At 42.9% G+C, this 26,696-nt stretch overlaps 1 protein-coding gene across 1 annotated transcript in view; it reads left to right on the forward strand.

Moving 5' to 3' along the window:
• Positions 1 to 17,522: 17,522 nt before the first annotated feature.
• Positions 17,523 to 26,696, forward strand: part of ERGIC1 (endoplasmic reticulum-golgi intermediate compartment 1) — a 137,207-nt gene continuing 128,033 nt past the window's right edge. The window contains exon 1 of the mRNA XM_063447364.1: positions 17,523 to 17,740. Within this exon, the coding sequence (XP_063303434.1) occupies positions 17,721 to 17,740 (20 nt within the window). The 5' untranslated portion in view covers positions 17,523 to 17,720. The remainder of the gene's footprint in view (positions 17,741 to 26,696) is intronic.

Raw genomic sequence — 26,696 nt, forward strand, 5'->3', positions numbered from 1 at the left:
ATCTTCTCCTGGCAGCAAAGATAAGCATAGCGGCCGCTGGAGGACAACCCAACTTCCTTTGACAAAAGAAGTCCTTGATAGACTAGATAGCACCTACCATTACGAACAAATTGCTTACCACATTGAGGGTAAAGAAACCATACATACAAAGCTGTGGTCCAGCTGGGCTTTACACAGGACACAATTATTGGGACTGCAGGCTCTGAAAATCTGAGGTTGAACAATGATGTCATTGGTGTCAATGATTGTACCGTGGTATCCTGTTTCATTTTTACGATGCCCTATAACTGCTGGGCCTTCTCATGTATAGACGGTGTGCGAACTTCATGAAGAGATAACCCTTATGCATGTCCATACCTAAAACTGGGCATAACGCAGATATGTAACCAAAAATGGAAGTCTAAGATGACATTACCTCTCTCCGAACTTCGATTGTGGTGGTGTTGCGAATACCAATCCACAGACAGAGAAATACGACTGTTTCAATCTGATTGCCAGAAGTTTTGTCTTGAATGTATCATTGTAAATTTAATGTCACACTGTTACGCCAAGTGTTTATTCTGCTATCTTGATGTATATCCTGAGCAAAGCTTCACAAAAATCTTGTATCAAATCACTATACTGCACCTTGCTCCCGTGTTACAAGTAATGAACATTGTTACTTATTTATGACTGTAGCTGTACCACTACTCCCAATCGCATACCGGATCTTGCACTGACCGACTCGCTCACTTATACAAGTCATACGACAATGTACCTCTTGTATTTGTATTTGTTTTTGAAATTGTTTGACTGATCTTTTTCATTGTAACAAAAAAAGAATAGAAACCAATAAAACCGATACATTGGAAAAGGTTTACTGTCAAAATGAACACTCCTAGAAAATGATGACACATAGGCGTATTTACAACAGAACAGTTACAGTTATGAGTTCTCCACAGGACCACATTTCCATGGCATTAATGGAAGAAGCCATCCCGGAGCTCAATGAAATGTATTGTTCTTTTATCCAAATGATCATTTACACCACCCACACAATAAAAATAAAAGAAAAATATTTTTTCAGTTGTAACAAAAAAAAAACCAAAAAAACAACTGACTTTATTTGACTTATCTATTTCACTGTGTATGCTTTTCTAATTTTCATACACGATAATTATTTTCTATGTATATTGCCCACCCTTCCTTCACTTTTTTTTTTTTACTAATACCTCCTGTTATATGACTTTTAAGACAGACAGGGTGCAAAATAAACGTAATCATCACAGAAAATGTTATTTCACCCAAGTGCATTTGAATGAAAATACATTTTTGTTCGTTTAAACCGTTAATCGTCCATTAAACTGTTTGTTTAAGACAAAATTTTGCCCATTATTTTCAGATCAGAATCACATTCAGACAAATGCAATTCCATGATCTGCGGCTGCATATTACAGCTCTACTTGGGAAGTTCTGAGCTATTTATCTATATACAACTCGGAGATTCCTATACTAAGCAGCTGAAAGATTAAAATTAGGAAAATAAATTTTCTTAACTTTGTTTTTTCAGCTGTTAGTACTTGGTCACAGCATTCAAAAGGTTTAACCCTCTCTCATGCCCCCATTTGTAACGCTGCTGTTTGGGGAACAAGTGGCTGCTTGCTGTCATAGAAGAGACTAGCGGCAGGGCAGCTTCAGTCGTTTTGTGGAAGTCATCATTTTTTTTTTTTACTAGCCCCCACCCTCTGCCAATCAGGGGAACAATAGGTCCCTCCCCACTATTATATATTATAGCACTCACCTGCCGCAAATGGGGGAGGGGGGGAGGCGGGGGAGCGGTGTTAATAGCCCCTTCCCATTGATGTAGAATTATTAAAAATCTTTATTGAACTTGTATTGAATTATTGTACTAACTCCATTTTAACTGCATACTGTGAATCCTCCATTTTGTCCTCCTAACCTGACTTCTTCAATCCTCCATTTTGTCCTCATAACCTAACTTGTTCATTTTAAAACTACATTACATGACAGAATTTCCCAGCACATCTAATACAATAGACAAAGACTGTATTCTCTATAAAGATATGATTAACTCAGGAACTGCTGACTTTACTGACTTTCCCCTAACTTGCAACATAGTATAATTTGAAGGCCACGAGAACACAGTAGTAATGAAATGTTCTATTCATAAGAGACCTTGCACCTGGACATGAGGCCCGATATCACTGACTGTGTAAAATGACGCTCAAGCCCCCCTTTCCACCGAGTAAACCTCATGCTGGGAAAGATGGCGCCTGAGCCTTCTGTCCACACCCTTGTCCAGAACAATACCACCTCCCGGTGGGAGGACACCTAGCTGGTCACTCAAATCCCTGAGCCAATTAATAATATTGATGGGTGGACACTGATATAGTCACATAACGTTTAATCCAATTAATGATGTTTATTTGTTATTATCTGATATTCAATGATGATGTCATTTTGCTTTTAAAAAGATCTACACAACTGTTTTCCAACCAGATTGTATTAAATTTTCTGAAGTGCTTTTAACCTGAACTCCATGTGTCAGTGTGAGCTTACTTCTGCGTATACGCAATTTAATCATCTCAGATTTGGACAGGAACAGATAGACATTTAAACATATTTGTTTATTTCTAAATTAATCTACATCAATTTGGCGCATCCAACGTGGGGCATCGGGCTATGGCCTCTGGCCGGTGAGCCGTCCTAAGGAAGATACTGTTGGACGGGGGAATCCTGGGGGTAGGAAAGGAGACTGATCACCTCCAGATACACGGTAGAGACTTCTGCAGAGTCACCGGTATGTTCCGGCCCCTTTGATTGACCCGTCCACGTGTCTGTGACTGCTTCCCGGGAGGACATCAAAGACAGGTAATATCTTGCCCGGTGTCTCGTTACTCACTTGTTTACCTGCATTTTAGTCTATCTGTTGCCTGGGTGTGTTTGAATTGTTTGCCTGTTTCCCCATTTTGAGATAAAGGGGGGGTGGACCTGCAGGGGATTTGCCTGGGGTTCTGTCTTGCTTGTTTTCCCCTTTTTGGGATAAAGGGGGGTGGACCTGAGGGGACTTGCCTGGGTCTTCAGTTTGTCTGTCTATCTGTTTGTATTTTACCCCTTTTGGGATAAAGGGGGGTGGACCTGAGGGGATTTGCCTGGGTCTTCTGTTGCCTGTTTTACCCCTTTTAGGAACCACGGTGCTGTGGTTGTAGGGAAAAAGGGGGGTTGACCTGTGGATGTGTTCCTGGGGGTCATCTTTTCCTGTTTAACTCTTTTAGGAGCCTCGTGGCTGGGGCTGTAGGGAAAAAGAGGTGTGTTGGATCTGTGGAGATTGTGTAGACTCATAGTTTCCTGGGGATCCTTCTTGTGTCACTTTGATAGCCTAGCTAGCTTCTCTGTGCACGTTACTCTGCTTGCAGAGTGGTGGTACCCTCCAGCTTTGAGCGCTGAGCTGGAGCCATTCCAATTTTTATTTGGTGGTGTGTGAATTCGGGCAGGCATTGCTGTCTTCATCACCACGGAGTAGTGGGACTTATAAAGTGGGTCTTTATAGGGGCACTACAAGAGTGAGGGTAGCGCAGACACTATTAGTGGGCTGCTGTGACGAGGGAGGCATATGGATTTCGGACCGGTGTTAGCTGTTATCCTTGGCCGCTGGTAGTAAGATACTACGGGATTGAGGGAGGTGACTTTGGAGTAAGCACACGAGTAAAGGAAAGGGATTATTGTTGATTTCATTTGAACTGTGATGCATGCACTGTATTTCAATTGTACTGTTGTTTTGTTTGTGTAATTAGGAGTTATTTAAACTCCTGTGTCTGTCTCTAAGGATTTTTCCTTGCCTTTTCCCTTTTCTATACTTCCTATATTATTATTCTATCCTCTCCTATTTCTATTGTGAGAGAAGTGATTGGTCACACACTTCTCACCTCCAATTAGTGACTAGTCTACGTTTTGGGAAGACGCACTGGGGGGGGACCCACCCCTCTCGAGTGTCAGTCCACCATTGTAGACACTGTTTAAAACCTTTTCCCCCTATATCTGGGACGCCTGTATAGGAGGGGAATGGAACAGGGTTAGAAAAGCCCAATAAGGGCTGGCTAGCGCGTGTGATCTAGTTGAAGATAGAGATTGCTAAAGTGTGTAAAATTGCTGTGCCTTCATGTGGTAGATTACTGACAGAGAAGAAAGCAAGCTTACTGGTACAGAGTAGCACTGCTATTCAGCAGGAAGGTAGGGTTGAGGAAGAACTAGATCACAAAGGGTTAAGAATGTATGTATATTATAATAATTGTTTTTGTATTTTGTGTTAGCCATTACCCTGGTAGAGGGTGGGGGTTTTGTATTGAGTTTCACTGAAGAGTATTATTAAATGTTGTGTTTTTGTGTCTCTTTGCTTTTGCAATAATTGTAACGTAACTGTCTTTCCAGCGCTGACATGGTTAAAAAACTTCATGCTGGCTCTCTCCTTGCCTTCTGTGAGACGCGAGGGGGGAGAGGGAGGGGTGACATTCCTGGTTTTTCAGTTCTGCGTTCAGTAAAATTATTCAGAAACTAATGATAAGATTTAGCAATGGAACAAAGTATTTTCTCCAAGACTGTTGTATAAGATAAGGAGTCAGGGATGTAGCTCAGTGTTTATTACGAAGGTTAGGAAAGTGAATCTGATGCAGGAATAGAGAATTATTTGGACGAGTTAAAAATGTAAAGGCAAGTGTGATTTGTTGCATTACTATGCAATGTGGATAGAGGGAATATGCAAAGTTGTTAAGCTAGATTGTGAAGAGGAAAAGTGATTAATGGCTGTAGGTATATTGTTTGCATTCCGTGAGTTTATTTATTTATTTTATTTATTTATTTTCCGCCCGTGTATTGTGTCATGCTCATCCTATCTTAAAGACATGCTGTCTTCCTTAATTCCCATATATTATGAACAAAAAGGTTACGGTTACTAGGATTATCCTGCTATTAGTTTCCCTGTGTCAGGAAGGTGTCTGTGACAAGTATTGGTTAATATGTAGATAGAATATATATGTCTATCGTTTCACGTATAAGTAACAAGTGTGTTTTAGCTTTGTGTACAAAGATTGATAGATAACATGCTGAAAGAAGGGTTATCTTAAAGAACATTTACTAAAAGAAAGTTCTAATAAACCAAGATTTCTTGAACAAATGAATAAGCCAAGTTTAAAGACTGACTAACATAATTTTTGTTGTAAGCCCAGATATTTTATTATTGCATATGCGTAGGAATTGAGACTTTGGGCATTATAGTATATTAATTCTAGATCTGTTACTAGCAGCAAGTGCTTAGCCTTATGCCTATCCCACGCATGCTTAAAACACTTCTACTGAGTTAACCTCTACCACTCCAGTTGGAAGGCTATTCCATGCATCCACTACCCTCTCAGTAATGTAATACTTCCTGATATTATTTTTTAAACCTTTGTCCCTCTATTTTTGAGACTATGTCCTCTTGTTATGGTAGTTTTTCCTTCTTTTAAATATAGTCTCCACTTTTACTGTGTTGTTTCCCTTTATGTATTTAAAATGCTTTTATCATATTTCCCCTGTCTCGTCCTTTCACCTAGCTATACCTGTTAAGATCCTTTAACCTTTCCTGGTGAATTTTACCCTGCAATCCGTGAACCAGTTTAGTAGCCCTTCTTTGAACTCTCTCTAAGGTATCCATATCCTTCTGAAGATATGGTCTCCAGTACTGTATCCAGTACTCTAAGTAAGGTCTCACCAGTGTTCTGTACAATGGCATGAGTATTTCCCTCTTCCTACTGCTAATACCTCTCCCAATGCAACCAAGCATTCTGCTAGCATTCCCTGCTGCTCTATTACATTGTACATTGTCATTAACAGCCAGAAACTGGAGGAAAATAAATGTGGATTAATGTATAGCCATTTATAAGCTTAACAAAATCTCCATTATCTTTTCCATTTATTTTGCAGAAGGCAATGTTATTTGTCTATTTTGTATGTTTTAAAAATACATTATCAGTGAAGAGTAGAATAAATTTTATCCCATTTACGAGACATAAAATTGTGATAATGTATATTTGTGATATAAGTAGAAATTACATTTTGAGATGTTAGATATAAATTATTAAATTAAGAACGAGAGTCAGGGATAGCGTCTGTCTCCGCGGGCACAAGACCCCGTGTGGAGAAGTGGTGGGCAAGCCATCATGGGCCACCCATGGGAGTGAAACGTTCGAGGCTTGTGGAGACAAGATGAGCATGTTAGCCTTTTATTATTTTTCTCTAGGGAAAGCATAGGGCCAGTTAATAGTTGTTGTACATGGGCTATTTGCAGCCTCCATTGCATTTCTACCTAGTCTTGATTTCTGATGTATCCTCCATTGCTACATCACCTGTTTGCTCCCTTACCTGCCCATCCCCGCTTATTCCTCCCACCGATCCCTCCCCTTCATCTACAGTCCCCCACTTTCCCCTACTGCCCCTCCCTCTACTCCTCCTTCTCCTCCTCCTACTCCTTCTTCCTGCTCTTACTCCTCCCTCCTCTTCCTACTCCTCCCTCTACTCCACTTTCTCCTCCTACTCCTCCCTCTACTCCACCTTCTCCTCCTCCTACTCCTTCTTCCTGCTCTTACTCCTCCCTCCTCTTCCTACTCCTCCCTCTACTCCACTTTCTCCTCCTACTCCTTCCTCTACTCCACCTTCTCCTCTTTCCTCCTCCTTCTCCTCTACCCCCCCCCACTCCTTCTTCCTGCTCTTACTCCTCCCTCCTCTTCCTACTCCTCCCTCTACTCCACTTTCTCCTCCTACTCCTCCCTTTACTCCACCTTCTCCTCCTCCTACTCCTTCTTCCTGCTCTTACTCCTCCTTCTTCTTCCTACTCCTCCCTCTACTCCACCTTCTCCTCCTCCTACTCCTTCTTCCTGCTCTTACTCCTCCTTCTTCCTACTCCTCCCTCTACTCCACCTTCTCCTCTCTCCTCCTACTTCTCCTCTACTCCTCCTTCTCCTCCTCCTACTCCACCTTCTTCCCTCTCACTCTATCCGCTACTCATTCTTCCATCTCCCCACCACCATATCTATATCCTTTATATGCTTCCTCCCTTCTTATTCCTTACCAATTTCCTCCACCCATAGACAACTCTGCCTCTACCTGACAACATTATATTTTGAAGAAAAGTTGCTCTGGCCACTCTTCCGCCACTCCCCAGGGGGGAATACCACACTGAAAGAACTGTTTTGGGCACTCTCAAGGAAATAGTGCGGCCCTGACCCAGATTCCCATGGAAGTAAGGGAGGTGGCTGTCCCTCATGTTTTTTCTTCACTAAGTCCCCAGAAATCTCATGAAAGGAACTTGACTCATTAGAACAAAACATGAACATTCAATTTACAAATCTCTACAGAGGGGGGTCAGCAAGAGAACTGTGAATAGAAAGACAAAGTAGCTTTACCAGATCCTGACTCCACTCTGTTTGCGGATAAAGAGGAAAGGTACCATACTGGATTTGCTGTTGCTACAGAAGATCAGGTACGTCAAGCACCTTCACTTTCCTCACTCACATCTGCTCAAGACGCTGAATTGACAGCCTTCTCAGTGGCATACAAAATGCCTGAAGGAAGACATGCCAATACCTACACTGACTCAAGACATGCCCTGGGTGCAGCACATTATTTTGGATCAATCTGGAAGATAAGAAGCACCACTCAGCTGACTAAAAGCTGCCAACCAAGCCACAAGTGCACCAAGGGAAGTGGACAGAATGGTGTCCGCTAAAGAAACTTCTATACTCACCATGTAGATCCTACCTACAGATCTCAAGCTTCTAAAAGAATGACAAAGCAGCTACTGACCCTGAAGAAATACAAAGCTGGAAAAACAGAAAGGGGCAACCCTTGAAGACGGGCTGTACTCCAACGCTCTTAAGCTCTGTTTACCCAAAAACATGTACTGGGCAGTGAGCCCATGGAACTTTATACCTATCCAAGACCCTCATGAACTCTTTGATCTCTAAATACTCTAAAGCACCTAGCTAACTCTCAATATCCCTTTCAAGAATCCAGGTGACAAAGAGCTACTGGGTCAAATATGCACTAGTTATAATAGACATTTTGTCAGGATGGCCAGAAGCCTAGCCGGTCATCAATGTGACAACCAAGACCATATATCCAATAGTGCACTGTGAAAGTTGCAGAGATCACTCAGTGGATTCATTGTTCCAGATTCAAGACTCTCTCTATCTCTGCAACATGAGAAGTAACATTTGTTGATTTTGACACACTTTTGACTCTAAAGAAAAAAAATGACTTGTTAAATAAAAAGATACCAGCAAGTAGGTGTTTGATGGCCATAATAATGCCTGACCACCTGCCATCGATGGAAAGCCGAGGACCCCAAAAGGAGACCTCGTGAAGCTGAAGAGATCCAAATGCCAAGCTTCCTCAGGATTATTTGCCCATCCTGAGTTTGTGGTGATATTAATATTGACTAAATGATCCGAGTCCACCTACGCTGATGTAGCGTGGGACAGGTTTAATACTACACCCTAACCAAGGTTATTATGTCAATACACATAATACATGACAAGGTACTCTTGACACACCACATTCATGCTTCAGAACATAAAAAGGAGCACCCCTCTAAAGGGAAAGTTTGATATATATATATTGATGCCATAGGTGTGCCAAGGGGGGTACCAGATGATTTTGCAGTAAAGGGAAAGTTTGAGTCCATTTTCTCAACCGTCACTGCTAATAATAATAATAATAATATTTTGATTTGCTTTTATTATATCTATTGCAACCAACAACGTTTACCTGTCACCATGACTTGTTGTGCCTATATTCCAGATAACACAGGTCCATATGGTAATGTAAGCTTGTCTATTTATGATGTCCCTCTGAAGAACTAAGAAGACTTTAAGAACCGTTACTTCATAGGGTTTTGTGCCTTTGGGCTAACCTGTCTTCTGAAACTAACTAATAAAGTTTATCTCTTAGAATATTAACATTTCATAGGGGGGACTGATGTAGAATTATTAAAAATCTTTATTGAACTTGTATTGAATTATTGTACTAACTCCATTTTAACTGCATACTGTGAATCCTCCATTTTGTCCTCCTAACCTGACTTCTTCAATCCTCCATTTTGTCCTCATAACCTAACTTGTTCATTTTAAAACTACATTACATGACAGAATTTCCCAGCACATCTAATACAATAGACAAAGACTGTATTCTCTATAAAGATATGATTAACTCAGGAACTGCTGACTTTACTGACTTTCCCCTAACTTGCAACATAGTATAATTTGAAGGCCACGAGAACACAGTAGTAATGAAATGTTCTATTCATAAGAGACCTTGCACCTGGACATGAGGCCCGATATCACTGACTGTGTAAAATGACGCTCAAGCCCCCCTTTCCACCGAGTAAACCTCATGCTGGGAAAGATGGCGCCTGAGCCTTCTGTCCACACCCTTGTCCAGAACAATACCACCTCCCGGTGGGAGGACACCTAGCTGGTCACTCAAATCCCTGAGCCAATTAATAATATTGATGGGTGGACACTGATATAGTCACATAACGTTTAATCCAATTAATGATGTTTATTTGTTATTATCTGATATTCAATGATGATGTCATTTTGCTTTTAAAAAGATCTACACAACTGTTTTCCAACCAGATTGTATTAAATTTTCTGAAGTGCTTTTAACCTGAACTCCATGTGTCAGTGTGAGCTTACTTCTGCGTATACGCAATTTAATCATCTCAGATTTGGACAGGAACAGATAGACATTTAAACATATTTGTTTATTTCTAAATTAATCTACATCACCATTATATAATATTAAGCTTCTGACTAGTAGGGGCTTGGGAGGGACATTAGGTGCCTCCTTGGTTACTGTATTAGAATCCCAACACACTGCACCTTGCTGTGGGGACACAAGGTCCTCTTTTTAATTTTCTGTAAAAGCCCACTCCTCCTATCCACGGTGGGGGGGGGGGGGGCACTATGGCTCTATTATTTTTAATTGTCCCACCATATGGGGCAAGCATTAGCGATTGGGCAACAATAATTGAAGAATCTGAAGAATGGCCGAACTGCCTGATTTTCAGACGAATTGGTATTTGACCAAAAATGAATGCTCATTTCTAGTGTAAAGTACTCTCTGTGTCATAACCTTTGCAATAAAGGAAAGTTGGAATATTTTTGGTTCCCAAGTCGACAGAGCAGTGACAGAGTTATATTGTATTGTTACAAAGTCAGCACCTTGAGGTGTTATATAGGCTACATTGATGTCCAGGTGTTTTATAGAACAATTCAGAATGTCAAGGACAGCAAATAGACATCAAAGCATAGTCAAGTAGCACATAAAGGGCATGTTTATCCTGGCAAGTTATTACTTAAACAAAGAAGATAAATGATGCAAGGCATATCAAGTGGATTATTTGCTATACAGTAAACTGTGCCGAATTTGAAACTGAACTGCAACACTTACAGAGAAACCATAGCTATTCTGGTAATATAACCAAATTTGAAAGTTTTTCGCTCTATTTTGGCTTAAAATGTACAAACATGTAATTTCAGCTCCCATCAAGACGGCGTGCATTGCTACAGTACAAGGGACACTATACTATAACCTAACTAACACAATTATTGTGTGGGGTACAGCAGTGGATATCCACTCCAAATTCCAGTGGATATTTCCCGAAAATGGACTTTGGAGATTCTGTGAATTGCAAACAGGGCTGGACTGAGAAAAAAATTCGGCCCGGGCATTTTTCAGTCACAGTGGCCACCTGAGAAGGGGGCGGGGTCAGAGAGGGTGTTTTTTTTGTCATGACTAATGACAAGCACGCCCCCTCTCAAAGTGAGCATGTTGGTTCAATGCGCAGAGCCCTGCTGAAGAGCTCTAGCATGAGAAAAAGGTCCTGTATTTGTTCTGTGCAGCACAAGCAAATTTAATAACATGCTTGCGGTGTGTTTGCTTTTAACATGTTTCTGGTGTCTCCATAAGTGGAATAAGAGGACAAAAGGGCCAGAAAAGCGTATGGTGCATGCTTGTGGGATTGCGTGTGTATAGAGTGAGCTGATTGTGGTGTGGTATTGTGTAAATAGGTCGATTTTATTGTGTTTGTGGTGTAATATGTGTGGCTAGGGGCTGTAGAGAATGTGTGTATAGGGGGCATAGTGTGTATAGGGAATGTAGCGAGTGTGTGTATATGGGCTGTGGTGTGTGTATACAGGTGACGTGGTGTGTGTAGGGGTTGTAGAGAGTGTATGTTTAGAGAATGTTGTATGTGTTTGCTTACAAGGAATGTAGTGTGTGCATAGGAGATCCAGAGTTTGTATGTCAAGAATGTAGTGTGTGTGTGTGTGTGTGTAGGTGGTGCAGTGTGTGTGTGTGTAGGGCATCTAGTGTGTAAAGGACCCAGAGTGTGCAAAGGAGATTGTGTGTGTGTGTGTGTGTGTGTGTGTATAGAAGATTCAGAGTGTATATAGGGTAAGGGATCTAGCGTGTATCTGGAGCGTAATGTGTATAGTGGTACAGTGTGAGGGGTGATGTAGTGTGTATATATATATATATATATATATATATATATATATATATATATATATATATATATGTTTGGACGTATTTTACGTGTGAGGGGCGCAGTGTGTTGGGTGTGCTGTGTGTATGTGTGAAGGGTGCAGCTCTGCACGGGCCGACGGGGGAGATCCTGTGATCTCCCCTGCCGGCCTCAGCCCATGGCCATCGCGACCCACCGGGCATTTGCCCAGTATGCCTGATGGCCAGCCCGGTCTGATTGCAACCATCACCATTCTCAACAAGGCTGTTTTTACAATTTACAGATATATATGTTCCAAGGAAACTGCACTCAGAGGACTTCGTAATATAAATCAAATCTTTACTGAACAATGGTGATACACATCAATTTAGGTACACGTTTCAGTCCAACTTCAGACTATTAAGAGAATTTGCAGGTACTGGAGAGCAGGGAGACTCCCTCGAGACTCCATAGTCGATCCTGGGTTAACCCCTTAAGGACCAAACTTCTGGAATAAAAGGGAATCATGACATGTCACACGTCATGTGTCCTTAAGGGGTTAAAGGGGTTAAAGGGCATCAATACAATGGAACCAAATTTAATTTTTAACTAAATGTTTTGGTGTCAGGAGGCCCCCAGAGACACTCTTAAAACAAAGGGGTAAACCGTTCAAAAAGTTGCGACGTTCACTCTTCCCCACCTGCTGCATCCAGATTCTAAATTCTCAGATTCAGGAAGCACGGAGTGCCGCCGTGCAGTGACGCTGCTGATTGGATGAGAGTGATCAGCTGACGCTCTCAGCCAATCAGTGGCGTACTAAGGGGGGGTGAGGGGGGCGGTCCGCCCCGGGTGCCATCCAGTAGGGGGGGTGCCACACTCTGTACCTCCTGCTGGTCGTCCTCTCCCTTGCGGCTCCGGCGCTCAGTGAGTGAGTCAGAGCACAGGGAGGGGATTCCCAGCCTGTGTTCTGAGTCATCACTGAGCACCAGGGAGGTTGTTATGGAGTGTGCCAGCAGGGGGCGCAGAGCGTGCATTCTGCCAGGTTTCTCCCCTGCGGCCACTCTGCCTGCACCTCCTGCACTGCCTGGGATGGAGAGAGACAGCCCCTGAATCATGGTAAGATAATATTATTGTAAATTCACCCTCACCCCCTCCCTCAGTCACCCTCTCACCCCCTCCCTCAGTCACCCTGTCACCCCCTCCCTCAGTCACCCTGTCACCCCCTCCCTCAGTCACCCCCCTTAATCACCCTCTCACCCCCTCCTTCAGTCACCCTCCCACTCAGTCACCCTGTCACCCTCCCACTCAGTCACCCTGTCACCCCCCACTCAGTCACCCTGTCACCCCCCCACTCAGTCACCCTGTCACCCCCCCACTCAGTCACCCTGTCACCCACCCACTCAGTCACCCTGTCACCCACCCACTCAGTCACCCTGTCACCCACCCACTCAGTCACCCTCTCAACCCCTCCCTCAGTCACCCTGTCACCAGTCACCCTGTCACCAGTCACCCTGTCACCAGTCACCCCCCCCTCAGTCACCGTGTCACCCCTTCCCCTCAGTCACCGTGTCACCCTCTCCCTCAGTCACCCTGTCACCCTCTCCCTCAGTCACCCTCTCACCCCCCCTCAGTCACCCTCTCACCCCCCCTCAGTCACCCTCTCACCCCCCCTCAGTCACCCTCTCACCCCCCCTCAGTCACCCTCTCACCACCCCTCAGTCACCCTCTCACCACCCCTCACCCTGTCCCCCCCTCAGTCACCCTGTCACCCCCCTCAGTCACCCTGTCACAAGTCACCCCCCCAGTCACCAGTCACCCCCCCAGTCACCCTGTCACCCCCCTAGTTACCCTGTCACCAGTCACCCCCCCAGTCACCCTGTCACCAGTCACCCCCCAGTCACTCTGTCACCCCCTCCCTCAGTCACCCTTTCACCCCCCCTCAGTCACCCTGTCACCAGTCACCTCCCCAGTCACCCTGTCACCCCCCTCAGTCACCCTGTCACCAGTCACTCTGTCACCCCCTCCCTCAGTCACCCTGTCATCCCCCCTCAGTCACCCTGTCATCCCCCCTCAGTCACCCTGTCATCCCCCCTCAGTCACCAGTCACCCCCTCCCTCAGTCACCCTGTCACCCCCCCAGTCACCAATCACCCCCTCCCTCAGTCACCCCCCTCAGTCACTCTGTCACCAGTCACCCCCTCCCTCAGTCACCAGTCAACCCCTCCCTCAGTCACCAGTCAACCCCTCCCTCAGTCACCAGTCAACCCCGCCATCACCCTGTCACCCCCTCCTTCAGTCACCAGTCAACCACTCCCTCAGTCACCCTGTCACCCCCTTCCTCAGTCACCAGTCAACCCCTCCCTCAGTCACCAGTCAACCCCTCCCTCAGTCACCAGTCAACACCTCCCTCAGTCACCCTGTCACCCCCTTCCTCAGTCACCCCCTTCCTCAGTCACCCCCTTCCTCAGTCACCCCCTTCCTCAGTCACCCCCTTCCTCAGTCACCCCCTTCCTCAGTCACCAGTCAACCCCTCCCTCAGTCACCAGTCAACCACTCCCTCAGTCACCCTGTCACCCCCTCCTTCAGTCACCAGTCAACCACTCCCTCAGTCACCCTGTCACCCCCTTCCTCAGTCACCAGTCAACCCCTCCCTCAGTCACCAGTCAACCACTCCCTCAGTCACCCTGTCACCCCCTTCCTCAGTCACCAGTCAACCCCTCCCTCAGTCACCAGTCAACCCCTCCCTCAGTCACCCTGTCACCAGTCACCCCCTCCCTCAGTCACCCTGTCACCCCCTCCCTCAGTCACTCTGTTACCCCCTCCCTCAGTCACTCTGTTACCCCCTCCCTCTGCCACCAGTCACCCCCTCCCTCAGTCACCAGTCACCCCCCCTCAGTCAATCTGTCCGTCACCCCCTCCCTCAGTCAACCTGTCACCCCCTCCCTCAGTCACCCTGTCACCCCGTCACCCCCTCCCTCAGTCACTCTGTCACTAACCACCCCCTCACTCTGCGACCTGTCACCCCCTCACTCTGCTACCCCCTCACTCTGCCACCTGTCACTCCCTCCTTCCCTCACTCTGCCACCTGTCACTCCCTCCTTCCCTCACTCTGCCACCTGTCACTCCCTCCCACGCTCTGTCAGCCCCTCCCTCCTACGCTCTGCCACCTGTGCCCTCCTCACTCTATAATTCCCACCCTGGCATATACCCCTTTAACATGTCATATAATACCCACACTGCCATAATACCCTCCCTGCTATATACCTCCACCGTATCATAATACACACCCTGCCATACACCCTGGCCCTGCCTTGACATAATATCCTCTCTTCCATATAACACCCAATCCTATTGTTCCCACCTGTGACATAAAACACCATATACTCACCACCTCACCTGCAGTCACCTCCTTCAATCCACTGTGTGCAATGGCACACACTGACATAGTATCCACCACACTGTCCCACCCTGCCATATACCTTTCTCCTGATAGTAATACTCACCCACTTACATATACATCCACGTTGTCACATTCCCCCAGACAGATAGGACAGATATATACTGGAAGGCAGTGAGATTAAACATTTTTATGGACCATATAGGAGTTTGTGTACGCCCTGCAGTAAGCCGGCAGCCGGGGTATGACGTCATCCTGGCATCGGCATCACTACTGGTCGTGCAAGTGAGCTGTGAAGGAAGAGCACAGAGATCCCAGCCCAGCAGCAACCGCTTGTCACTCCCAGAGTAAGGTAGGGAGGTTGGTTGGACCTCTTAATAACTAAATGCGTGTATATCTGTGGTTGTGTATATGTTTAGTAGATAGCTCCCTAATTTGGTGTCCTTAAATATGTCAATCCCACATAAGGATAACAAATAAGTGAGTTATCTACTAAACAACCTAAAGATTAAAATTAAGAAAAAGGCTTTTTAAATTTTGATCTTTTAGCTGTTGTAGTAGAGAATTCCCTAAATTGGTGCCCTTATGTGAGATTCCATATGTAAAGATACCAAATTAGGGTGCTGTTTAGCAGATAGCTCCCTTATTTGGTGTCCTTAAATATGGCAATCCCACATAAGGATAAGAAATAGGGGAGTTATCCGCTAAACAAAGATCAAAGTTAAGAGGTGTCAGCCATCCCAGAAATCTAGGTGGCTAATGTGAGTTCTATGCAAATGTGTTGTCTGATGCCAGCATGCACAACATGCTGTCGTCAGACAGCCAATGGCAGCACATTACCCCATTACCTGAAAATTATTCATGCTTCCAGCCCCCACTGTTTATGTGCCTCCCCTATATATTGTTCCTAGAGTCACCACTGCTTCAGGGGCCCAGTTGTGCTTTAATGGTGCGACCAGGCTTCTGTAATATAATGGCAGCCCTGGGGGAAGTGAAATTCAGTCACTTCCTCCCAGCTAACACTGACACACGCAGGATGGAGGGCGGCACTGATTGGGAGAGAACTAGAGCCCAACTCCCAACAGCCTCAGCCAGCAGGTACTAAACAGGAGGATGGCATTGTGTCTGTGTAGTTGCATGTGTGTAAATGTGTGTCTGTATCTGCATGTGTGTCAGTGTGTGCATACATCTCAGCATCTTGCCAACACAACACACAAACACATCCCTGCATTCCAGTGCAAACACTACATACAAACACACCTATGTATTAAAACATCACCATTATATATAACCACACCACTGCATCTCGCCAACACTACACACAAAAGCATGCCTGCATTAAAATGCCAGCACTACATACAAACACACCCATTCACTCACTCACACTCACTCCATACAAAAGCATGCTTACATTGAAACATGCAAGCACTGCTCAATGCTACATACATTAAAAAAATTGTGGGTGTTTTGTACATTTTAAAGTGCAGGGGGGAGGGGGGAGGAGGGGAGTGCCAAAACTAGGACCCGCCCCGGGTGCCATATGCTCTAGGTACCCCCCTGCAGCCAATCAGTGACTCCACATTCACTAAACTGGCTTGGAAAGAAACATACCTTTTCCAAGCCATATTGAAAGTAAGCAAAAAATGGTTTCCTAGACATTTCTTGAATCAGTAATTAAAGTACACTTGCCATCAGACATAAGTAAATGACAAGGACATTGTGCTGGTAAAACCACTATCAAATGTACAGATTAAATGATATTTAATATTCTTACATCGAACATTCCTCCTGGCTGAAGAAGATACAAACATTCTCACTGGGAACCAGGGAGAAATGACAAGGGATTGGGAATTGCAAGCTACATGACAAATCTACAAATTGACAGTTTAATGAATAATTCCCAATGTGTATTGAATTATACAATGCATTGCGGGAATGATAAAGAATGCACACCCAGCTCACTACTATGCCATAACTGTAATTTTAGGATATAATAGTCAAATGGAAAACCTTCACTTAATTGGAACATTACATTTTCATATAAGGACAATATTATATTCTGCATTAATGCTCACCAAGCCATTAATGATATAATAAGATTGATAAAACATCCATATTGTCTACCTCCCCCTATATTACAGTCCAATATATCCTGCAGCACAGTTGTTTGCAGACTAGCCCTGCAGCATACATTTACCAGACATCATTTCCCTTAAAATTTAAAAAGTGGGTAAATAAATGAGCTGATTTTTCTATTCTTGCAACAAGCATTGAACCTTCCAATGCTGGCTGAGGCTTTTGGAAAAGCAACAAACACATATTTTAGAGCCAGCAGCTTTCCCATCACTTATCTAATAAAATATCCTGCTGCTTGCACTGGGTAAACAAGTAGCTGAGCACTTGTGCAAACAGTACAAAGTGGTTTCTGCTGATGGAAAGCCATGTAGAAAATTTAGGAGCATCCTTTTACTATAGACACAGGTTAGACTTGCTGTTTGCTCTGCGCTTATGAGAGAAACCCACGTGGCTCAGTCTGAGTCTCTTTAAACAGGGACCGGATGTGTTCTCTCCTCCTCGGTCTGCTTCCAATCAGAGGCTGCAAAGCGTCCTATGCTGACGCAAGTTCCTCTGTGTCTAGCCGGCAGGCTTGAAGAGGGATTCCAATATAAGCTGTATTCTTCGCAAGCAGCGGTCCCTTTAAATCTGCACCCAAGGCTCTGCGAGAGGCGGCCCCTTTAAATCAGCACCTAAATCCCAGTGGGAGAAGGCCCCCTGGCGTTGCACAATGCCCTTTGACTTCAGGAGGTGAGTAATTGTGTTTGGGAGCAGTGACTGCCTGCAGCCCACTAATGGTGCACCATAAATACTCATGGCATTGGTGTATGTTGCATGCTGATACCTGCCTGCATGGAGGTCGAGATTGTGCATCACTTAAAAAAAAAATATATATATATTTTATTGCCTGTTTTTCATTCATAGGGGATGTTTATTTCCACACAGTGCAGCACGTTGTTTACAAGGCAGCTCCGCAGAATGCATTCATCTGGCATAAGTTCTCATGAAATTAGAAATATTAAAGAATGAAGTAGATGGTGGTTTCAATTACAAAATTGTCGCTAAAGAAAAGTGGGATAAACTTCTAAAAGTGGGACACAGGTCACCATGGAAACCAATGGAATGCTGCAGATAGTTCCTTTGGTATCCATGGTGATTGCTCCAACTTTGCACTACTTTTCTGTTAGAAACACTTTATTATTATTATTATTTATTTTTTTTTAAATGTATGTATTTATTTTTATTTCCCCACTATATTCTGAGATTATGAGTGTCTAATACGGTGAATAAAAAACAACAAATATAAGTGCAGCGACAGCGGTTTAAATCTCTAAAACTTTGCGTTTGTTTTCTATATGGTGGCCTCCAGGGCTGTCAGGTAGCCTGGCTAACTTCTTTACGAATTCAGTTATGTCAGTTTTGGTGTAAATGTTTACCTGTTTAATAACTTCAATCCCGGTAGTCTTAAAGCGCTACAGAATTTGTTGGCGCTATAATAATAATAATCATAAAATAGTCTTGAATAGCTGCTGGCGTATGGGAGTTTCAGATGCTGAAATTTCCTGATTGGTCAAGCCAGTGTTTGACCCTGCCCATGTCCTGCCTCCTTACCAATTTCTGCCAATCCAATGATTTCCCAATAGGAAAGCATTGGATGGGCTAAAATCGTAAATGTTAATGATGTCAGCAAGGAGGCGGATCAGGGGCTGTGCCAGCACGGCGGCTCCAGCATGGCGGCTCCAGCGCTGGTAATAAGTTTAGGGGGGGGAGGGGGGGGGGGGGCAAGCCACCTAAATGGTGGTTTTAGCACTATAGGATCAGTAATACACATTTGTGTTCCTAACCCTTTAGTGTTCCTTTAATAGAAACAAAACCAAAAAAATACAAATATATTTGCCTTAATCTGCCCCACCACCTCCCAACATATTCACACATTGCACCCTCACCCACACAAACAAACTGCATCTCTCTTACACACATTACATTTCAGACACACACCCCCCCACAAGATCCCCTACAGCCTACACCATTCTGGATCTGCTACACACACACACACACACACACACAATAGATCCCCCTATAGACACACACTGCACTGCCTACACAAACTACATTTCTGACATACACGCTCTGGATCCCCTATTCACATACTAGATCCCCTGTAAACAAACACACACACACACACAACATAACCTATACTTGCATACACTACATCCCCTAGCCACACATTTTACACAACTCAAACTGACCTATTTAAACAAAACACCACACCACAATCGGGGCACACACACACACGCGCGCAATCCCACAAGTATGCTCCAAAAACATGCACATACAGCCCATTAAGCTCCTCACAAAGGCTGTTAGAGACCCTAGGTACGCCTCTGTTGGGGACACTTCCCCAAGCAGGGCAAATCTCCTCCATTGACATCATTCCGTTACTAAACTCTGTTGGGTGGGGGTTGCCATAGTAACCACGTTAATAGAGGTACATTTGTAGTAAATACATTGAAATTCCGGCTGTCTTCGGATGACCTGTTTCAATCTGAATAGGGTCTTTGTCAAAGCTTTACATATACCTTTTGTATTTGAAACCTTGCCATATCACCTGTGAAAAGCTGAATAAAATATGCCAAGGTCACATTTTGGAGAAACTGAGTATTTGTTTGACTGTACTTGTGGACAAAGATGGATGTCTTGTCTGAATTAAATGCACTACTGTGATGGTTATTATATTATAGCAATATGTTGAATTAGCTTATGAATCGGCATGGTATATTCATTACAAACTGTGCCCTCTGATTTTGTATACATATACAGCTCACGCCAGACATATATATTTTTTTTTTTTATTGGAGAAGTAAAACATTTAGAGGTAGTATAATTATAATAACACTTGTATATATGCATTCATATATTTAGTTTTAGGGTGATGTTGCTGCATTGCCCATATCGGGTATATGACTGATTTTTCCAAATGTTTCGCTACAAAATGTAGTGGGGCTATTTTCTAAATTGAGAATTGTCAGGAATTTAAAGTGAATTTGACATTTAAGACTCAATTAGGTGAGCTGGAAGCATAGCTGACTTGGCTCTTGGTTCAGCTGTTTTGGCCTTAAATGTGACTTTCATCAATTCCTGACAATTGTGACTGAATAACCCTGATAGCTTTTGGTTCATTCTGCAGTCATCCCTTTAGTCGAATACCCATTGACATGAGTTGGACAGCTCAGCTCACATAAGTCTAGCCATACGTTTTGAGATTACCGTGTTGAACAAACAAAGCTCTCAACTGAGTTAGCTTTGATCCCATTGGCTTGGTCCTGAGCCCTCTTAGGAGAAGTATTGGACAAAGACTTTCTTTTAGTGACTGCCTTAACCTGTTTAATGCTAAATGAAAATGCTAAACTTCAGAAATATCTCAGCCTGCTTGGCCCTTGGGTAGAGAACTGCTGAAAATGAATATTTAAAGGAACACTCCAAGCACTATAACCACTTCAGTGCACTGTTGTGGTTATGATGCTAGGAGTGCTCAGACACCCCCGCAGTTTAACTAGTCAAACCTTTCGGTATCCGTTTGACTTCTTACCTGGGGTCCAGCAGGTGTCACACCCTGTCTCCTTCGCTTCTGGTATGGAGAGCCGGAAGGACTGAGAGCACCAGCTGATCTGAATGTAGGAGGCAGAAGAGTCTTGTGCTGGAGACCCAACTTCTGAGTTAAACTATTCCAAAACTGTTTAACCCCTGACTGTAAAAGGTGCCCAGACACTCCTGCCCCTATAATAAGTTACAGGCATACCCCACTTTTAAAAGTACACAATGGGACGAGAGCATGTATGTAAAACAAAAATGTACTTAAAGTGAAGCAATACCTTTTTTTTTTGGGGGGGGGGGAGATCGACCAATTATCTGTTTTACCGATATTATTGGCCAATATTCGGTATTTTTGGCAATATCGGTATCTGCCAATAAAGATACCGATATTGCCAATAATACATAACAGGAGCGCCAGGCCCATTACAAGCCCGGCGGTCCTGGGGGGCCGCAGCAAGCTGTTGCTTACCTTTTCAGCAGCTCCTTCATCTCCCAGTGTAAATCTCGCGAGTCCCGCGGTCGCAGAGCGTTGCCACTGGTTACCATGGCAACGCGGCACGCTGGCCGCGAGATTTACACAGGAAGATGAAGGAGCTGCTGGGCCCCCCACTGCACAGTACATGCCACTGGACCACCAGGGAATGCCATAGCCCCCTCCCTGGCCAGGTAACAAGCAGGGAGGGGGGACAAAAAATATAATAAAACATATAAATATTAAAATAAAAAATGATCCCCGTCCCCCCGATTTTACACAAATTACATCCCTTCAGAAACACACACACTCTGCATTATATATATATATACACACTTCATTTATTACACACACACACACACATTTTGCATTCATTGTATATATATACACACACACATATATATACACACACACTGCATTCATTATATACACACACAAACACTGCATTCATTATATACGCACACTACACACACACGCACTGCATTCACTTTACACACACCACACACTACATTCACTATACACACACTACACAAACACACACTCACTGCATTCACTATATATACACACTACACAAATACACCCTGCATTCATTGTATACACACTGCATCCATTATATACACACTACACAAATACACACTTCATCCACAAGACAAACACACATAGCACCCCTGTCTAAACACACTGCATCCACTACACGTGGCATGTATATTTTGTGCATTTACCTTTAGAATTAGTTTATTTTTTCAAAATGGTAAATGTATAGAATATTGGCAAGTTATCGGCTATCGGCCTGAAAGTTCACAGATTATCGGTATCTGCTCTAAAAAATCAATATCGGTCGATCCCTACCTTTTTTTCACTTGTATTTTTTTCATGTACTGTATTGCAATAATAATTTACAGGCATAACTGATACTGCAACTGCAGATTTCCAGTGATATTATTTCCAGTGGGCTTTTATTCGGTTAAAACAAACCGTAAAAAGAAACAAGTTTTACTCCTCTGACAACCTTAAAGGATCACTATAAGGTCAGGAACACAAACCTGTATTCCTGACACTATAGTGTTAAAACCACCATCAAGCCCCCTGGGCCCCTCATGCCTCCGTAAATATAGCAAAATCTTACTGTATTCAAGCCTTAAGCTGTAACTCTGCATGCTGTTTGTCTCAGAAAAACAAGCCGTCTGCTGACATCATCAGAAGTGGTGACCTGATCCAATCACAGTGCCTCTCCATAGGATTGGCTGAGACTGACAAGGAGGCAGATCAGAGGCAGAGCCAGCATGATTCAAACACAGCCCTGGCCAATCAGCATCTCCTCATAGTTACATGGTTACATAGTTAGATAGCTGAAAAGAGACTTGCGTCCATCAAGTTCAGCCTTCCTGAATTGAATCAATTAATCTCTATGAGGAAAGTTCAGTGTCTGCATGCAGAGGGAGGAGACACTGAATGTTTGGATGCATTTTAGGCAGCCATGACCCAGGAAGGATCTCTAACAGACATCTGAGGAGTGGCCAGTGAAGTTATCACTAGGCTGTAATGTAAACACTGCATTTTCTCTGAAAAGACAGTGTTTACAGCAAAAAGCCTGGAGGTAATGATTCCACTCACCAGAACACATTCAATAAGCTGTAGGTGTTCTGGTGATTATAGTGTCCCTTTAAACTGGGAGGAAAAGTAAAATAAACCTGCCCACTGTGCCATTTTCTGTTGAAACAGTGCCAATTTGTATTTGTTAACAGCTTAGTTGCACACTTTGTTTAGAAACCTCTTCATCACTTTAAGCATTTATGGTTTAACTTGGAATCCTCAGAATTGTGGCTAAGGCAGTTAAGCTGCTAAGTCATAGTTATAGAAAATGGCAGGGTAAACCCTTTCACCAGATGGTGCCGACTGCAGAATATGGACAATGTAGGGGCAGAAAAAATATATATATATATGTTCAGCTAGGAGTAGACATTATACATTTGAGATGAATAACCTGTGCCATGTAAAAAGGTGTGAAAAGTTCTTGCCCCAAAGACACTGAACTGAGCTGCTCCGGGCGAGAATAGAACCTTCCATTTCCTGTTCACTCGACAGAAGAGGCACGGGAATGTCTGTACTCGTGAGTGTATGTAAAGCGGGGTATGCCTGTATAAAGCTTAAGGGTACACTCTAATATTAGGAGTAAAACATGTATTCCTAACACTAGCGTTGTCCTATCTTTTTAGATTATTGGGAACATTAAAGGAACATTAGAGTGTTAGGAATACAAATCTGTATTACTGACCCTATAGTATCCCTTTCCCTAGATCTAAATAGGTCCCCTCACCTGGAGAGAAAAAAAATGTTTTACTCCCCTTAATCACTCAGCTCTGCTCACCTCCTCTCCCCTGCCAACACTATGGAGGAGGCCACGCCTTCTCTGGCAGGGTCCAATCCAACGGGTGACTATGGAGGAGGTGGAGCGTCATTCTTCAGTACTATTGTTAACTCCAAAGTCTTGGATGAACTGAAAGCCCCTCTTACTGATGTTGGGTTCTATGTCCCACTATATGTCACCTCTTATCCCTTGACAATAGTGGTGGTGGTATTTTTCTTTGCTTTTGATGTAGGACCTCTCTTCCTCTTCCATTGCTAAATGTTCCTTTAGTGTACGCTTACAGACCAGGCTCTCACAAACTCTCCATAGTTGTAAGATCCGTCGTATAACTTGTTCATGTGGCACTTAATAAATAAACGTTAATTTGGAAGGTTATCATGCTCCAGCAATTCATTATGTTCCGGGCTGCTGGTTTAACATCCTGGATATCCTCCCCTATCAGTCTCATCTTATGTACTCAAATACCTCATATGGGTGTGTAAACATTATTGGTTTGATATGCACCACTAGCGACTTAACACAAAACCCCATTCATTTATTGAGTTATATGCTGAAGTTAGTCTGAGTTTTTATTTTTTATTTTTTCTTGAGTTTTTTTTTTTTTATTCCTATTTTTGTAACTTCTTAAAAAGTAATTGCATGTATTTTTCCCAACTTGGCTTCTCCATATGTTCAACAGGTCTTGCAATTGTTGGCTTACTTCCCTGTCAGGGTTAATCTATGAACTGGAATATCTTGGGAATCAAATGTGAAATTTCCTGTTTAGTGAATAAACCGATGTGTATGAGCAAGTTATGTTTTTCCTAAATGTTGAAGGGACCATAGACCATATTTTGATTTCCCTAACCCTGAAACGCTAAACAGATTTTTTTTTTTTTTTATTCGACTTTCTATGATAGATTTGTATTTACTTTCCATAAATTCAGAATATGTCATGATGTTCCAGACAAATTATGTAATCCTTGTATCCTACCGTCTTCTATGTAAGCACTCTGGCAGGTGTACTTGGCTTAGAATTTAAAAGCATAACCCTTAGCTAACTTTTTGCTTCTGAGTTGTGCAAAAATCTTACATGCCAGATAAGCCCTCTCTCTCTTTTTTATTTTTGTTCTTTAAATGTATTTATTTATTTTCTACTATCTCCGGGTTTTACCCCATGGTCCCGGCAGTGTTGGGTAGAAAGTATCAACCTATCAGTCTGGGAAAGCTTGCAGCAGTGATTGTTATCAGTACGCTTAAATAAAACCTCTCCTACTTTTCTTATCTTTCAGGTTAATAAAAATGACCTCAGGTTACTGATGTTAAAGAACCACTGCTACAGACCACATCTCGACTAAGTGGCCCTGTAGTTTTAGTCCTGCAATGTAAAACATTGCTGTTTTGTAGACACAATGTTTGCGTTGAAAGTGCTTCTGCTACTATAATAGTCAGACTCTGTTTCAGTCAATGCTTCTCATAGAAAGCACTTGATTGGAGGAGCGCAGCTCGTGTCACGCATATGCTTCTTTTTCACAATGCTTCTCTATGAGAAGCACTGGATTTCAGAAAAAGGCATAAGATGTCAGCATACCTTCTGATGTAGTAGGAGGCAGAGCAGGTAGCTGCAACGACAGAGTCTCAGTGCTGGAAACTGCACTGCCCCAGGAAGCACCTCTAGTGGCTGTCTGAGGAGTGGCCAGTGGAGGTGTCCCTAGAGGGTAATGTAAACACGTCCTTTTCTATGACAGGGCAGTGTTTACATGAAAATGTCTGCAGGGACTGATAATACTCACCAGAATAACTACAATAAGCTGTAGTTTTTCTGGTGACTATAGAGTCCCTTTAAACATGGATCAAGTTTCAGATATTTTGGTTTTGAAAATGGTTACTTCATTTTTATAACAATTTTATAATTACTGACACCGTTTTCTTTAATATTTATATTATGTTGTTATACATTGCATTAGGTTGTGTGTATTATAATATCATGTATTCAGTGGGTGTTTTTTTTTTTTTTTTTTTTTTTTTTCCTTTTACAGCCAGGTAGGTGGTATTTCTGGTGGCTGGTTATTAAGTCATTTTCCATCTGTGTCTGTCCATAAGTATCTGCTCTCAAATCACACTGACAGTATTATGTGGGATTACATGGAGTGATCCGAGAACTTGTTTGTCACGTCTGAGCTGACCTAAAAGAACCCAAGCTGAAACAGTGTCAGAAGTGATGTCACAGAAGCAATGTCAGATCCCATATGTTGAGGTTTTGGAGACTAGTGCTGTATTGACCCCATACATCCCAATGACTGTATAGACCTAATAAGAGGACTGATTTCTAGGTATTATTTACAACCATAAATCTTACAGAAGGGATATATCTAGCATAACTTATAAAACCAGTTTGTGGTTGTTGTTTTTGCCTATTGAAATTTTGCCGTGAGCATTACTATTCCATTGTATAATTCTTGCATCATACTGGCAAGATATGGTTTAATATAGTGAGATAGCAAGTTATGCACAAATCCCCTTGCAATGGCACTGCAAAGTTTACGTTGTGTGTGTATTGGTATAGCATCGACTTATTACGCAGTAATATTATTATGAAAGGGGGACAAATTACAATTAATGAGACAATTACAAAATCTTACAGGAACACTAGGTTGATGAGGACCCTGCTCAAACGAGTTTACAATCTAGATTCTAGAGGATGTGGGGGTTGCCGCATGCAATCTAACCAATTTATTTTCTGCCTTGCTGCAGATATACCAATATATACATTTTCAATCTCTTTAAAGAGACCTAAAAAAAAAGTAAGTAAGACACTGAAAAGTTGAGCGTGCTTTAAAGTTAGATTTTAGCAAGACTTTATTTTTATGAAATACTCATTTTGGGTGGAGGAGGGTGAGAGCTGCTATTGTGGAACAAACCCCTGAGTATTGTTCTAAGGGAAAACTTCAATATGAAAACTATTTCTTTTGTTACTGAGGTTTAGAATATTCCTCTCTTAATTTTTTTTTAAAACCATTTTTGCTCATCATTAATCTAATGCTGGGCAGCCATTCCTCCTTTTAATGATTATCTCTGGTCCATTCCAATGTTTCTAAATGTAGACCTACTACACATGCAGGGCAATCACTGCTCCGCAACTTGTATACTTGGCAACATCGAATGTAAATACATCTGAGCCACTAGAGGCACACTGACTAGCTATTTAAAACTGTTTTTTTTTTTTTTTTTTTTTTTTTTTTTTAGATATGGTGATGTTTGGACATCATGTAGTGGTCAAGCAATTTTCCTGT

Source organism: Pelobates fuscus, chromosome 3 (assembly GCF_036172605.1).
Source record: "Pelobates fuscus isolate aPelFus1 chromosome 3, aPelFus1.pri, whole genome shotgun sequence".
In the NCBI taxonomy this organism is placed as follows: Eukaryota; Metazoa; Chordata; class Amphibia; order Anura; family Pelobatidae; genus Pelobates; species Pelobates fuscus.